The sequence below is a fragment of the Echinops telfairi genome, unplaced genomic scaffold (assembly GCF_000313985.2).
Source record: "Echinops telfairi isolate 266 unplaced genomic scaffold, ASM31398v2 ScPeMD7_7400;HRSCAF=8409, whole genome shotgun sequence".
Classification (NCBI taxonomy): Eukaryota; Metazoa; Chordata; class Mammalia; order Afrosoricida; family Tenrecidae; genus Echinops; species Echinops telfairi.
Genome location: NW_022111300.1, coordinates 33,390,049 through 33,405,820, shown reverse-complemented (window position 1 = coordinate 33,405,820; position 15,772 = coordinate 33,390,049). Strand labels below are relative to the sequence as shown.

The following is a 15,772-nucleotide window of genomic DNA, read 5'->3' as shown; positions in this document are numbered from 1 at the left end:
TAACTGTTTTCAAAATAATACTAAGACAGCAACAAATTATTTTCAAGGCACTGTGCAAAACTGAAAATCATGATAGGAATTATAAAAATTTGATTTCTGCTTCTAAATTATTCTTAAGCTTAAACTCTCCAAACTATAGGTCAAATGCTGCTTTAGAATACATTTTAATGCTTTGGTATATGTTCTAGAAATGACATCAATGTACTCTGGTGTTCCTTTTCCTTCTACTAAAACCTTTCTTTTTACAGCTTTATTAAAGACTTTGTAGAAAAGACTTCAGCAGTATTAATATTTAACACTTTCCAAATATTTAAAATGTCACTCATATCTTCAATCATTCCATGAATTTTTTTCCCTTCCAGGTTAAGAAAACCTCTACAGATCTATTGCCCAATGATGCAGTAACAACAAAATTTTAAAAATCCAGTCAATACATTGCTAGAAATAATTAATCTGTGTGTTCTAACAAAACAAATCCACCCCTTCTACTTTAAGAATTAAAAATCACTTCAAGACATGCTTATTTAATATCAAATATTATATAGTAAAAGAAAAAAGCCTAACAATCTTTAGTGCTTGAAGTAGTTTACACATGCACATATAAAAGTCATATTAACATGCTGAAATGAAATAAATATTTTCTTATTTCTAAAAGTCTAGGTTAGTAATATCCATAATCCCAAGAAAACAGCAAGAATTTCCCTGAAAATATCTCAATTTCAAGTAAACATTGTAGACTGTTGCATTATCTTCACAGAAAAGTTCATCAGCTATTATATACCTACATGTTTTATGATAAAAACTCATACTAAAGTTATATAAGGGCTTAAAGACAGAGGTTAAGAAAATTGACTAGCCCAAAATGTCAAATACTAAGTTTGGGAAATCTGACATTCAATAGACAATAAAAGAGACCAGTAATCTTTGTCATGAATTCATACACATATGCTTAAATGAGAACTGAGAACTTAACAAACAAGCATTCTTCAAAGTTAACTCCCCGATTCACAAACATCAGGTTATGAAAAGAACCAAATATTTGAAAATAGAATTGAATAGAAAAAGCAGGACATTATTTCAGAGTAAAATTACTGAAAATAGGCCAAATAGTTAAAGGTCTTGATGGTTTATATAGGAAACGTCAAATATACCACTCATGCCTTCTCTTAAAAAAATACAGAAGTGGGTTTGTTCCAAAGTTGCAACCTCATCAAATATTACTTTTATACTGATAGGTTTTTAAGTTAAAAATGTGAAGGAAGAGAATAAAGGTTTTCTTTTGCATAAATTCAGTAGAAAGCACAGTAAAGCTAAGTTAGTGTTAGCATAAAATTACATTATTAATAAAAATTTCTTCCCCTTAATGTAGCTAGTTCCCATAGCATTCCCACCAACTCTGAAAATACACTAATATATCCCAATTCTCGGTCAAACATAAAAACATGTTGCAAGATCTTCAATTCTGTGATGTTTTCTTGCCTTTGACATACTGCATGGGCTCTTTAACATGCTTAAGAGATGTTGACAAACCCATGAAAGCAGAAACCCGTGTAAGGCAGAAACCTGTGAGATACGCAAATATTTTCCACAAAGTGAGCAAAAGAACTTATTCTTTGCCAGAGGTGAAAAACGGAAAAACCAAATGGTCCCATCCAGTTCCAGCTCTCACGGGTTTTGCTTTTTCAGCTCAGGGATTAAAATCACATTTAAATTGGTGTCACTGGCCTACACTAATAACTAAGCTGTAGGCTTAGAATCCCACTCAATACGTACCCATGAGAAAAGGCCCGAGTCACCATCCGTCACCTCTAGAGACAGCCTTTGCACCAGACTGTCAGAAAGTTCCAATGGATGCTGACCGTCATGGTGTTTTACCAGATTTTGAGCTTTAACTAAAAGCTTGAGAATCCATCATCAGAGCAATGAGAAATACTGTTTTCCCCTGGCATGAAACCAGCCTCCCATCCAATCTGCTTTTCCCTATAGTAAGTATCTTGCATAGAAGTTGCAGAGCAAATATTTGTTCAAAAAATTATTGCATTCTTCATGTATAAAATGCTGATCCAACATTATAAGTCACTAGCAACAAAGCGGCTGACTAATCGCCATGAGGAAGAAGGGCACCTATTCGTGCGATGCACATTCATTCAGGATCTTCAGAGGGTGTTAGCTAGGTGATGCCCAGATGGGGAGTAGCAGGAGATTCTGAAGGAACTACTGATGTGGGTTCACTGAGATTCTTAATTTCCGCATTTTTGGCATTAAGAAAGCATCATGATGAGGCTCCCGCCTACGATCATATAATTGTGGTTCTAGGTTCCAACAGCACGCACAAAAATTCAAGATAAAATATATCAAGCTCTGCTGCTTGTTTTGAAGACTTAACTTTTAAAAGGTTTTAAATACATCAAAAGAAACTTACAGCGAGAAAAAAAACCTATTCTTTCTGACACAATCCAAAGAGCAGAGCAATGAACACAAAGCATCTTGTGGTAGATTTGGAGGTGATTGGGTAACATTCCCATTTTCCACCGTTACCTGGAACGTGGTCATCAGAAGTCTTTGGGCATCTGAAATCACTGTCAACACTGTGCCCAGTCACTTGAGGACGGAAGGGCTGCCGCGCAGTATCTGGGAATCAGGCATCTAGCCCATGAGCACCTGACTAGTGACAGGGGAAATTCTTTGGCCAACTAGTTGCATTTAGGTTCCTTGGGTTCTAGCAGCAGTTCTCTTTATCACTGTCAAGGTACATGAGCATTAACTTAACATCCACACATGGAACTTCTCCTCTTGCCTCTGCCTGGCCCCCAAAGCTACCAAAAGCAGCCTTCGGGCCTCTTCGGGGATAGCTGCTTATGCAGTTCCTATCACACACAGCACCATTGCCAAGTAATTCTGGAATCTCCTGGGCACTCCCCTTCAGATGCCCCAGCTAGAATGAAGCTAGCTTTAAAGACATTGAGTCCATTTGATAACATATCATTAATTCAGGTAGCCTTGTCTTTATTAAGTCATGCTTATTCAGGAAAATGGCAATATAAACATGGTTGTAGATAGCCAGATAGATACAGCATTGCAAAGCAGACTTTAAATTCATTAACCAAAGTAATTCCAAGACAAATAATGAAATACCAAAAAACACTATCACTTCTCAGAGCTTTGATATACCTTTCTGGGAATGTGCATCATTATTTTACAACTTACAAAGTCTGCAATCACCTTTGCTGAACAGTAAGAACCACCTGGAGAAGCTTAAGCAACTTCAGACACCACCCCCACCCCCACCACTGCCCTTCCGCAGAGACTGGGGACGAGTCGCTCCAAGGGTGCAAACATTTTTGGCTTAATCTCCCCCAAATGATTTTAATGTGCAGTCTGGCTGAGAACCATTATATTCCTGAGTATTTTAATGATTTTGACTTGAAAATGCTAAAAATTGTTTTGGCAGCTGACCTATAATAAACCATTCCAGAAAAACTCTTAGCTGCTTGATTCTTAGCAAAATTGTTTTAAGCTGGGCTTCAAACCAGTTCAGTCAAGGCCAGCTCAGTGAAACCGGAACAACTGAATGCCCAGAATATTAATCAGCATGGGAAAACTTACAGGTTGAAGGCCAACGGGAGACTCGGAGGAGGTGCCATGCACCTTTTCAGGAACCGGATAGGTGAGGCTAGAATCTTTGAGCAGGGCACCTCTTTTTGACTCAGCCAGTCTGCTCCAGTAAAAACTTGCAGCCTTAGAAACCCACAGGAGCAGGTCTCGTCTGGCCCCTGCGTCAGACTGACTCACTGGGATAAAGTTTGGGTTCTGTTTGTTTTTCAATCATGGTTGCTGCACATTGCCCTGTTTTCCTAAGAAGGAGATTCTGTTTCTAGCAGAACTTCAACTTGTTAGTGTTCTGGTTCCAGTTAGTGTTCCAGCTCACCCACGTTTTTAAAAATTCAGCTACTTGAAAACCATATGAAAGATATAAAGAATTCATATATACTATTGGATCTGTGCAAAGTGTTAAAATTCAAGCTCAAAAAAAATAAATAGGTTTGTGTTTGAATTTGGGAAACATGACAAATCATACTCTCCCTTCTCTGGAGAGCACATTAAATAAATTATCCCTGGGAAGTCTTGCAATAAATGAATCCTGTTTTTGTATAATCTAATGACTTTCTAAATATGAGAACATGTGTACAGCTATTGAGATCCAATAGAACTGTAGATTTCCTAGGATTCCAGCTTAAGGTGTGGTCCTCTATCGATATGTTTTACCTGGAAATAGCCCAGATCTTTGGTTTGGGCCCAAAATGGCCTGGGTCTTTAATGAAATTCAATATATTGAACTCTTCAGACATTTGAGGCTTATAAATGGTATTTCTTCAAGACTTCCCTTGACTACTCTTGTCTAAAATGAGTTTTCTATCCAATACCTAGTTAATCTCTCTCTCCTATATCCTGTTTTATTGTTGGTTATAATCTCCCTCCCTTCCTACCTCATCATTGTGTTCCCAAAGAAGTCCTATGAGGACAGGGACTTTTCATTCATTTTTTTGTATTCTCAATGACACAGAAGTGCTCAAATATTTGCAGCCAGGACTGGACATTAAAATCATTTGGGGGAGATTTAAGCCAAAAATGTTTGCCTCTTTGGAGCGACTCTCAGCCTTAGTCTCTGCAGAAGGGCCCAGGGTCTGATGTTGCTTAAGTTTCTCCAGGTGGTTCTTATTGTTCAGCAAAGGTGACTGCAGACTTTTTTAGTTGTAAAATAAATTAAATAAATAATTGAAAAGATCAATTAATCAATACATCTGCTCATATCAAGTTTTATAAAGAGCAAAAAAAAAAAGGGCCAAAGTGACCCTGTAGGACAAAGTAGAACTGCCCCCTAGGCTTCCAAGACTATTGGGAGTAGAAAGTCTTTCTCCCGCAGAGCAGCTGATGGATTGGAACTGCTGACCTTGTAGTTAGCACCTCAACAAGTAACCACTATGCCACCAGGGCTCAGAGAAAAGAGAAGTTCTAGGTCTCAGTGTCAAAAGTAATGGTATTTCTCCTAGACCAGTGGTTCTCAACCTTCTTAATACCGTGACTCTCATGTTGTGGTGACCCCCAACCACAAAATTATTTTCATTGCTACTTCATAACTGTAATTTTATGCTATTATGAATCAGGTGACCCCTATGAAAGGGTTATTCAATCCCCAAAGGGGTCACGACCCACAGGTTGAGAACTGCTGTCCTAGACAATGAAGGATGTTTAATCAGTTTTGTTATCTCTTGTCAATATCTAAGCAGTTATGAGACAACCATTGCTACCAACCCTCCCTGACTTCATCTTAATCTTTTCCTCCTGATTACTCTATTCCTGATTATTTCTTCACTTAAAAAAATTTTCAATTAAAAAAAAATTTCAAGGGAGGGAAAAAAAGAGCTGATACCAAGGGTTCAATAGAAAGTAACTGTCTAGAAAAAATGATGACAACATATGTACAAATATGTTTGATACAATTGATGTATGGATTGTTATAAGAGCCCCCAATAAAATGGTCTTTAAATAAAAAAATTTTAAAAACAATTTTTTGATTCATAAACTTCCTGAAGAAAATCTTGAGATAAGGGGCAGAACAGATAAAATCGAATTATTCCGTTTCTGACGACATCTTTTCCCAAGGTGAAACACAAGCTAAATGGAATTTAAAGAGCATCACATCACACTGTCTTTAGGCCATTAACCCCCCAGTTTAATGGGGCAAATGTTAGAACATCAGATGGTTATTTCAGTTGATGTGCTTCAAGCTCCTTTGTTGCTTGTCTTTCAACCAATAATTAACAATGGCTTTCCACAGCTGAATTCAGGGCATAATGTGAAAACACTTGAACAGCAGACAGTGAGCTACTCAGTGGCTTCTAAAGGTGATCACCAGTAAAATAATGGCCATATTTGCACTCATTAACACTACGATATACCCTATTTTAGGGAGCTCTGATGGTGTAGTGGGTTAAGTATCTGGCTGCTAACCACAAGATCAGCAGTTCAAACCTACCAGTTCCAAGGGAGAAAGATGAGGCTTTCTGCTCCCGGGAAGATTTGCAGTCTCAGAAACCAAGGCAAGGGGTCACATGACTAGAGGGTCACTAGGAGTCAGTGAGAATACCCTATCTTGAGAAAAAGACACAGCAAAAGCAATGCTCATGCTTTTGCATTTACGAAGTAGTCAACAGGCACTCACTTCAGGAGAACTTTGGGAAAGGGAGTCAAAACACTACGTTGGTGCTTAATATTCAAGACTGTCAAAGGACTGTCTCCAGCCTGAAGAGCTAAGGTAGCGAGCAGTTAGGCATTATAACACAAAAACAAAACAAAACAAACACTTGAGCCATGCATACTTTTAAATCAATCACTTATAAATTGGGGGGGGGGGAGCCCAAGTGTTTATAATTATTAAAATAGAAAGTGTGTGTGTGGGGGGTTGTCTTTAAAAACTATACAGTTTGAAGTCTGTTAAAGCTTGCTTTTCATTTATTAAACCAAAATGAGGCTGTTCTCAACAGATTCCTCCAAGTCCCAGTGCTTGTCATCAATGTCTTTAAGCAAACTGAATTAGCCACCAAGGTGGAACCAGATTACAATAGGTATGAATGAAATGGGCAGAATGGCCCTTTAACCTCCCGAGAGCCCCAGCAAATTCAATCTAGGAAAAAATCCAATCACTGCCTCGTGGGATTCCCTATGTGGTTTGGGGTCTTATATCAAGAGTCCCAGTGTTTAAATATTAAAAACTTCTAAGTAATTAAATCTTTAGAAAGGTAAGAACACTCACAAATTGAGACCATGAATAGACTAATTATATAACAAAAAAACTAACAACAAATAGTCAAACTTGATTTTGAAATTCCTGAATAATCAAAAGAATGTAAAACGATACTAAGATAATTCTTCCATCAAGTCCAAAAATTTTAATTTTAATAAACACTCCATAGTAAGAACATAATACAATGAACATTCCAAGTTCCAGAATGAAATAAATCGATCTCCCAATGCAGTTTGGTAGCGTGTGTTCAAACCCCTTCTCCTAACAAAACTGAAAAACAAACCAAAGGTCCAATATTAACACAGTGAATCTTCAGGAAGCTAAATTCTGCAGAACCAATATTTAATATTCCAGTTAAATGTTCAAAGTGCAATATTAAGGTGAAAGGGTTAAAAAACAATGCACACTAAAGGACATTTTTTATATGTAATGGAAGGCAAAATATTCACAAATGCAACACTGTGGGTGACTAATCTTCTGCTTCAGATTTTTGTTTCCAAAATGTCTACAAATGTTTTATTAATAAATAGCAAGCAAAAATAAATAAATAAATATGTAAATAAATAAATAAATAGCAAGCATAAGAGCCTCCACCTCAGAGAAACTGTGAGGTAAGAAGACAGACAGCTTGTCATGATACATTTCAATGCGAAAAAAAAAAAGGATGGTAAGTAATGGATTAGATAATCTGGTCTGGATGACAAGTGACAGACTGGGAGATGATCTAGTCTGGCCTGGCCACCTGGGTTGAGAATTCAAATGACCCTTGATCAGTGGTTCTCAACCTTCCTAATGCCATGACCCTTTAAAACAGTTCCTCATGTGGTGACCCCCAACCATAAAATTATTTTCATTGCTACCTCATAACTGTAATTTTCCTACTGTTATGAATGGGGCGACCCCTGTGAATGGGTCGTCTGACATCCCCCCCAGGGGGTCGCGGCCCACAGGTTGAGAGCCTCTGCCCTAGATAGTTGTTTCCAACAACCTCACAGACATTCTCTAAAACAGACTGATTATCGTATATACTCGTGTATTAGCCAAGTTTTTCAACACATTTTTATGCAGTTTTGTGGCAAAATTACTAGGTGGGTCAGCTTATACTCGAATATATAGGGTACAAGTATTAAAAACTCAGTTAAGCAAACTGACCTTACCTGTCCAAGGGAGTATGACTTTTGAAACCTCAGTCTGAATAGGCCTTTAAATGGTGGGCTATTTAAACTACACAAAAGCTGGCTATTGAGGGCCAAGAGGAGCTGAAGCAGCCCTGAGGTTTACTCTTATACTAATTATTTCTGAAAAACAACAGTTACTGGAAAAGCTGGTGCTTGCTGCCCACATATACTGGTTCTCCTGTTAATCTGTTCCGAGATTAATTTATTTAGTTGAATTAAGTTTGGTGTCAATTATTCATAGTAACTAAAAATCAATCCTTTCATGAGCAGCAGACTTTCTTTCCAAAGCAAGCTGAACCAAACGATTTTAAAGAGAAGTTGGTCCTCCATGAGAATGAAGGCTCTCTCTAATCATAACGTTTCAAAGAAACCACAGAAAAAGACAGTCTGTAGTGATAAATCACACCCGAGATAAAAAGCTGTGAATAATCAAGATAATGCCATATGATACTTAACATTAATATTCACTACAGAATTCTGTTTGCTCATCTCCAAATGAAAGGAGTGACAGAATTAAATTGAAATGATGCCTCCAGATACCTAAAACACGAGTATATTTCCAAAAAATTCCAAGCAGAGAGAATAACTAATGCTGATAAACTAGGCTACCTACCAGTGACTGCTAACTAAGAAGAAAAAAAATATCTTCATAGAAAATAACACCTCTTGCCCAGATATCACTCTCAAGTCTGCATCATTAGTTATGTGCACTGGAATAAGGAAAATGCATGGAGTGCTAAATCATTTGATATATATACAAGAGAATTCAGTTAACTCCTTCAATGTATAAGTTGCTGCTAAACAAGTACTTATTTATATACTAAGCAGTTTCTGAATTACTAAGGTTACATTACTAAATCAAGTTGTTCCTTGATTAAAGAGGATAGCAAAAATCTTATTTTCACTTTCCCTCGTTTCCATTCTGTGTACACAGTGGGATTGTAACTGAAATCCAACAGGTTCTCTGTTGGCACTTCAGCTGGCATTCACTTGACTGCCCACCTCATTATTCTCAAGTCAGTTCTTAATTCAACCTATCTTTCCATTTACATACTTTTTCAACAGCTGCTATCCCTAAATTTGAATGTGTCTCCCTCCCAGAAGTTATAATTCAACTCAGGAAACTCACACATACACGTTTTAAAATTCAAAAGGCACAATCTCATAATCTTTTAAGAGATAACAATATGGACAGTTTGTTTGAGATGACCAATAAAGGCCTATCTGATCCTGGGTCAGGACTGTTAGCATGGCTGAGGGCTGTAATGAGCTTCCTAATATTTACCTGTAAGGGGCTGCATCCTCACTGGTTTACATAATTACAGGGAGGGGCATTCAGACACTCTTTGATGTGACTGGTACTTCCTGAAACAGCACAGTGCACAGTGCAGGCAACCATATACAGTGCTTGCCTGCTCTTTAACATACTCCAAGATCACCATAAGGCAGTGGTTCTCAACCTTCCTAATGCCACAACCTTGTAATACAGTTCCTCATGTTGTGGTGACCCAACAATAAAATTATTTTTGTTGCTACTTCATAACTGTAATTTGCTACTGTTATCAATTGGGTGACCCCTGTGAAAGGGTCGATCGATGCCCCGCTTCCCCCCAAGGGGTCCTGACCCACAGGTTGAGATCCGCTGCCTTAAGGCAATCTACAATCTTCAAAAGCCACCAGCATGCTAAATGGTGTGATTCAGGTAAATTATAGATTCAAGTGATTTGCTTCTGGTTAGTATATAATTCAGAAGTGTAAAGAAACAGGTCCAGTGTTGTTTCACAAGTTCTAAGCTGTGGTCCTGGTAGTCGGTCAGCAGAGAGTTTAGGAATTATGAAGAGAGGGTACATAGCCTATGTTGGCCACACAAGGGGGAGCTTCACTAAGGAAGTCATTCCTCATTCCACCTCTACAGTGGGGTTTTAGCTTCAAAAGGAATTTTGTTCACCTACATTCTTCTCCCTTTCCTTAAAAAAGAAACCTACTAAGGTGGTTTTATATATACACCTGCTTAGTTAGTGGAAGTGAGTCCTGTATCAAGATCCATCATGGTCTTGATTAAAAAATCAGAACAGGATATAGTCATGCATAAATAACTATCTCACAGTTGTTCATAAGGTTTTCTTTAAAACGTTTTTCAATGCAAAACTGATATACACGTAGAACCTGCCTTTGACCATCCCCTACATTTGCAGCTCTCGTGCATTCAGTTGATGAGCTTTGTTTAAATCCCCATCCTAGTCATTTTATACAAGGACATAGCAAAAGTGAGCCACCAAAGGAATTCAACACCTATTAAGCAGTAAAAAGTCTGTCTAAAGTCTTTTAAAAACTCATATTTAATATGCTATATGGAGAGGCTTTTATGATTTTAAGTTAAAAACCTATAAAGTGCATTAACCACTCATTCTTCTTACTGAGCTTGTTTAACTTGTGATTATCTATAGGTTTAATTTTTCTTGAACCATTCTTTACATATCAGCAATATGCTACCTTCACATGTCCATAGTTAGCCATAAAACTTTGAAAACCAAATGCATTCCCCCTTCCTTAATGTAGCAATAAACAATTCTGAAGCTGATCAAGTAAACGTCGTCAGACTGTACAGAACCTTACCAATCATATTGAGTCTCTGTGATCATGAGCATCCACCACTTAAGAACCTTCCGGGCCTCATCTTCCTTCCACTATGAAATCTTAAGCATGGCTTTTGTATTACAAAGTGCCAGACCTGGTAAATGGTGGAAGCGGAGACTTCAAGCATTTAACACACTACAGACCTTTATGCCAACGAGAGCTGGAACCAGCTATTTCAAACCATCTTTGTCTCACCTGAGGGTGGAGTAAGGGAAAAGTTCTGCAAAAAACAATTTTTTTTTCATTGCAAGTGACAAACTCAGCATAGAAAATGTGCAACAAGGATAACTAGCTTCTCATGCACCGAAAAAGTAAAACACAAACTACTCCTGGAGGAGAACAGCATTACCAGTGCACTTTAACAGAAGGTGGAGCATGTTATTTCAGACACCATTCACTCGAGTGCAGAGGATATTTAATAAAGCAAGGTGCCTACTCCTGAATTATGCTGAAGCGTGAGGAGTCAATCTAAGCAGTGCTAAAAAGGCAATGATGGGAGTGTTCAGGTCAAGTGTTACAGAGAACAAGTTGTGAGAACTTCCATTAATTATAAATAATCTGTCCCTATCATTAACCATTTAAATACTTTTTTCCTTTTCTGCTGATGTGCTAGAATGCACTGGAAACCTCAGAACAGGTTTTTGTTTTGTTTTTTTAATTGGCCATGTCTTAATAGACTGCAGTCTTCAAATTTACAGAGCTGCAGGTCGCCTGGATTTCCTCAAGTGTCACTCAGCTAAGTGAGCCTGACGGCTGAGAAAGGCCGCCAGGTACTTTACAGTCAGTTTAAAAAACATCCTCTACCTGGTATCTCGGCAGTGATTGTCTTGCTGCTCCCTGAAACCTCCTCGTCGTCATCGGACGAGCTCGTGCTTGAGTCACAAGTCAGGTCACTGTCACTGGTACTACTGTCCTGCAGCAGGTTGTACTTCTTCCTCGCAGCAGCCTCTCGTTTCTGCCGCAGCAGCCGGATTCTTTCCTTTTGCTTTTGGCTCCGATGACCTTTAACCTTGGCAACTCGGCCATTCTGTTTGTCACTGGATTGCCGGTTTTTCTTGGCCGCCATAGTGGATGTTTCACTTTCAGACCGGGAGCGCCTAGACTTGCGCCCAACTGTGGTACCCGACAGACCAGAAGGGTCTCCTTCTCTTGCTGTTTGTGCTTGGGAGGTCTCATTCTCTTCAGCAGAAGACAGTGTATCCGAGTCAGCCAGGTGACCACTAGAGGAAGGGGAGAGCATGCAGTGGTTAGAGGAGTCACTCTCATACACTCGGCCCGCTGTCGGCTTGTCACTCTCCGTGGACGCTAACTGAGACTCAGAAGAGTCCCTTCTCAGTTCCATCAATAAGCAAGGCATTGAGGAGAGAACTGTAGAATCTGCAACACCATCTTTCGGAACTTGAGGTTCCAATTCTACAGATCCATCTTCCTCCTTGGCTGTCTCTTGTTCAGATGACTTGGGTGGGACTTCAGACTCAAGGAGTTCTTCAACTTTTCCCACTGCCTCCTCCATCTTCATTTCAGAATTGAGTTAAATCATGGAGCAGAGTCTAGGGAACTATATCAAAGATGCAACAGGAAAGCAACCTGTACAAAAACACACAAAATCAATAAACAGAAATGGCAGGTCATTTAGTCAACACAACACCCCTATCTTCCTCACTGGGTTGACAAAAGTTACCACTAGAAAGGCCTATAAAATACGTGAAAAGAAAAATCCCATTATCCTTTCATTCTATTTGTCCACAAACTTTTTTATTTGAGCTCCCTTGTACATGTATATATCTGCTTGATCAGCAAAATCAAAAGACTTAATATTAAAAAACTCAAATTTATAGCATACAGTTACTAAATCATCAATCCTCTCTTAAGGTCTCTGGGTAGTGCACAGTTAATGCTGTGATGCTAACCTAAAGCTTAAAGGGAGAAACCACCCAGGGATATCGCCGAAGAGGCCTGGTAATCTGTTTTGCCAAGAAAGCCCAAAAGACCAGTTCTGACTTGTCACAGAGGGTAGCCTAGAACTAGAAATAATGACTTGATGGCAACTAACAACAATCACTGAACCTGAAAGGCCAGCAAGTAATCAAACAAGGATATTTTGTTGACCATAACCTTAAACTTTATTTAGGGTGTATAAGAAAGAAATCCTCAAAACACTGATGTAGTTAATACAGAAGAACCAAAAAAGCCTAGAAAACAATGAGTTAACTAGAATGATAAATTTTATATTGAAATCTTCAAGGAAAGGCAGCAAGGGGAAGAAGCTACAATGTAGTCACAGCAAACATACACTCTTGAGTAAAAGAATTTCAAGGTAGTTTCTGACACATAATGTATCTGTGTTACAACAAATCACACTTTCGACCACCTTTTTTTAAAACATCTTATCATAATATTTACTATATACAATGTTAAAATATAGTTGTAAGTTCATATGTTGTGTTTCCAACCCCCAAAGACAAATAAAGCCTGGATTTATAAAGATACTGCTGGGAGCTGATATCAAAGAGTACAAAAAGAAAGAAATGTTTTGAAAATGATGGTGACAACAATTGTCTAATCATGCTTGATCTAACCGAACTATGGATTGTTATATCTTTAAGAGCTCCCAATAAAAATGGAGGAAAAAATACTGCTAATAAAAGGCAGTAATAGCTTTTTTTCTCTGTCCAAAAATAGAGGTGTTCAACTTGTATTAAAACCAGAGTTGTTGGCACTGAAGCCCTTTGTAAGTTGGAGACTACCTGTATAAGTATTCACACCTGTCTGCCTCTCCCTTCAATAGGAGCTTCTCTCTAGAGCAAATGGGATGGGAAACCCGCTGCTCCCTCAGACCTTCTTAGCTCCCACGTTTCAACATGACTATTTAATTCCATAACAAAGCATGCTTTATTTCATCAACAACAGCCACTCTGTGAACCCAGAAAACCTACTCTACCCTACGAATGCCTCGCTACAACTCACATGTTGACTTTAGAACCTAGACTGCCCCTCCATCCACCACCGCCTTTTTTATTTGAGATGTGACTCTACTTGGTCACAGTGGAATGGGACATGATCTTTAATCACAAGAGCTGTGACCTATTTAGTGCAAGTTTCACTAACTGGTGATTTTTAAAAGAGAATGCTAAGAAATGTGCAGGGCAAGTAAAGTACACGAGGCTAAAGAAGCAGCTATCACGATGTCCCAAAGATCAGAGACAGACAGACACTAACACTAAGCTGGATGGCATACTGAGTCAGGTGCAATGAGAGGCCTCTGCCACTTAATTTCATCAAACTGCCACAAAAGTTCAACTTACAGTAAACAGCAACTAGAAGATATTTGGAAAAAAATTTAATTGTCAATATGCCAACCACCCCTGATTTTTAATTATTACAACAAGCATTCTATATACCTGACTGTGTTTTTCATGGTCCTGTTATCAGTCGCTGTTAAAACAAACATTCTGATAGTTTCCTTATTAACACTCATAAAAACCAGAACATTGATGGCCCAAGACTTAGGAAATGATCCCAAGTGCAGCCTACCTTCTTAGCACATTGCAGCATTACTAATTTTTTAATTAAATGAAGACAGCTAAGAAATGCTATTCCTAAAGCCATTCCCAAAGGAATGCAGCACCTCCGAAAGCCAACAGAGGGAGTGCAAGCTGCAATATTAACAGAAAATTAAATACTCCCATTTAAGCACCAAAACACTCCCAGGTATGAGGACTAAGTGCACCATTTTCTGCGGATATTAAATGAGAGTTGATCCTTCAGAAGGAAAGCAAGTTGCTGTATATACTCATGTATAAGCTGAGTTTTTCAGCACATTTTAAATGCAGTTTTTGTGGTAAAATTAGGTGTCTCGGCTGATGTTCGGGTCAGCTTATACTCTACAGTATATACGGCATATATTCTAGAATAAAGACTTTTCTTAAAGTTGAAATATCTGAGAAATAAACTCAAAGGAAATTAATGTCAGCTCTATAGCACAGCCCTTGAGAAGTCAAATTAACTCTTTAACGCACTGGGTCTTTTCAAGTATGTAATAGGTAACACTAGACAGAAAAAAAATTTATTAAAATTACCACGCACATTTTGTTTCTCTAGTAAATAAGTTGTGTGCAGCCCAGATGAAATCTAGAAAACATGAAAATGTCTGATGACTTCCTGGCTTTCACCAACTCAAACGTGACTAATCCATCCTTCCCTTCTTCCTTCTTTTGTAGACTCCCCTCCACTTACCACTTCCGCCTCACATCTCCTTTCCGATCCTCCACACACTCCAGTCTTTCACACTAATCTTACTGGTCACTGAAATCCACTGTTCCCCGGTCCTTTCTCTCAAACTCCCTTCTCCAGCCCACTCCAATGACATCTGCATTCATCAGACCTGTGCAAGGTTTTGCCTGGTCATTAACTACCCCTCTACATCTCTAGATACAACAAACACACTTAGTATTAATCCTATCATGCCTAAGCAACATTCCATGTCTGCTCACACAACACTTTTTTAAAAACCTTCAAGGTTCCCATATTCTTCAGGCTGTTCCTCAGTCTACTTTCCTACCTAACTTTCCTACCAAATTTCCAGATTTAGCCCTAGGTTCCTGTTCTACACCAAGAGTTCCCAATGTCCTCTCTCCACTAGTTGCTCTAATTCTGCTTTTCCAGCTCAGGCCTTCTTTCCCTGACTTCTATAACCAATCCATTACTGTTACGTTTAGCCCAATACCACCTGACATCACCCATTGGATTTATCAAAAAAACAAGTTCATCATGTTCAAAACAGAATTAATCACCTCTGATCAACACTCATATTACTACTTCTGGAGTTTTCCTCAGCTCATTCAATTGAGCCAGTATTCTCAACAGTTCACACATGAAAAACCAGAGGGTTTAATTCATCACATCCCATCACCCACTAATTCCCATCAATCTTACCTCTAAAATCATTCTCCAGTTTGTCCATTAGTCTCCTTTTCTAGCAACCCCCTAGAAAAAACCTACATCATTTATTTCTCAAAAGAAATGTTGAAGGTAAACAAGAGGCCATCTAGCTCAGAAGCAACAAAGCCCACATGGAACAACATATCAACCTGTGTGATCACAGGGTGTCGAACAGATCACTGAAGACAAATGGGTGCATAAGCAAATGTGG

General features: G+C 38.6%; 1 protein-coding gene across 2 annotated transcripts in view; it reads right to left on the bottom strand.

Annotated features, from left to right (window-relative positions):
• CUNH18orf25 (chromosome unknown C18orf25 homolog) overlaps positions 1-15,772 on the bottom strand; it is an 83,907-nt gene that overhangs the window by 32,993 nt on the left and 35,142 nt on the right. For both annotated transcript variants that reach the window (XM_045296130.1, XM_004702966.2), the window contains exon 2: positions 11,425-12,207. In XM_045296130.1, the coding sequence (XP_045152065.1) occupies positions 11,425-12,139 (715 nt within the window). In that variant the 5' untranslated portion in view covers positions 12,140-12,207. The remainder of the gene's footprint in view (positions 1-11,424; positions 12,208-15,772) is intronic.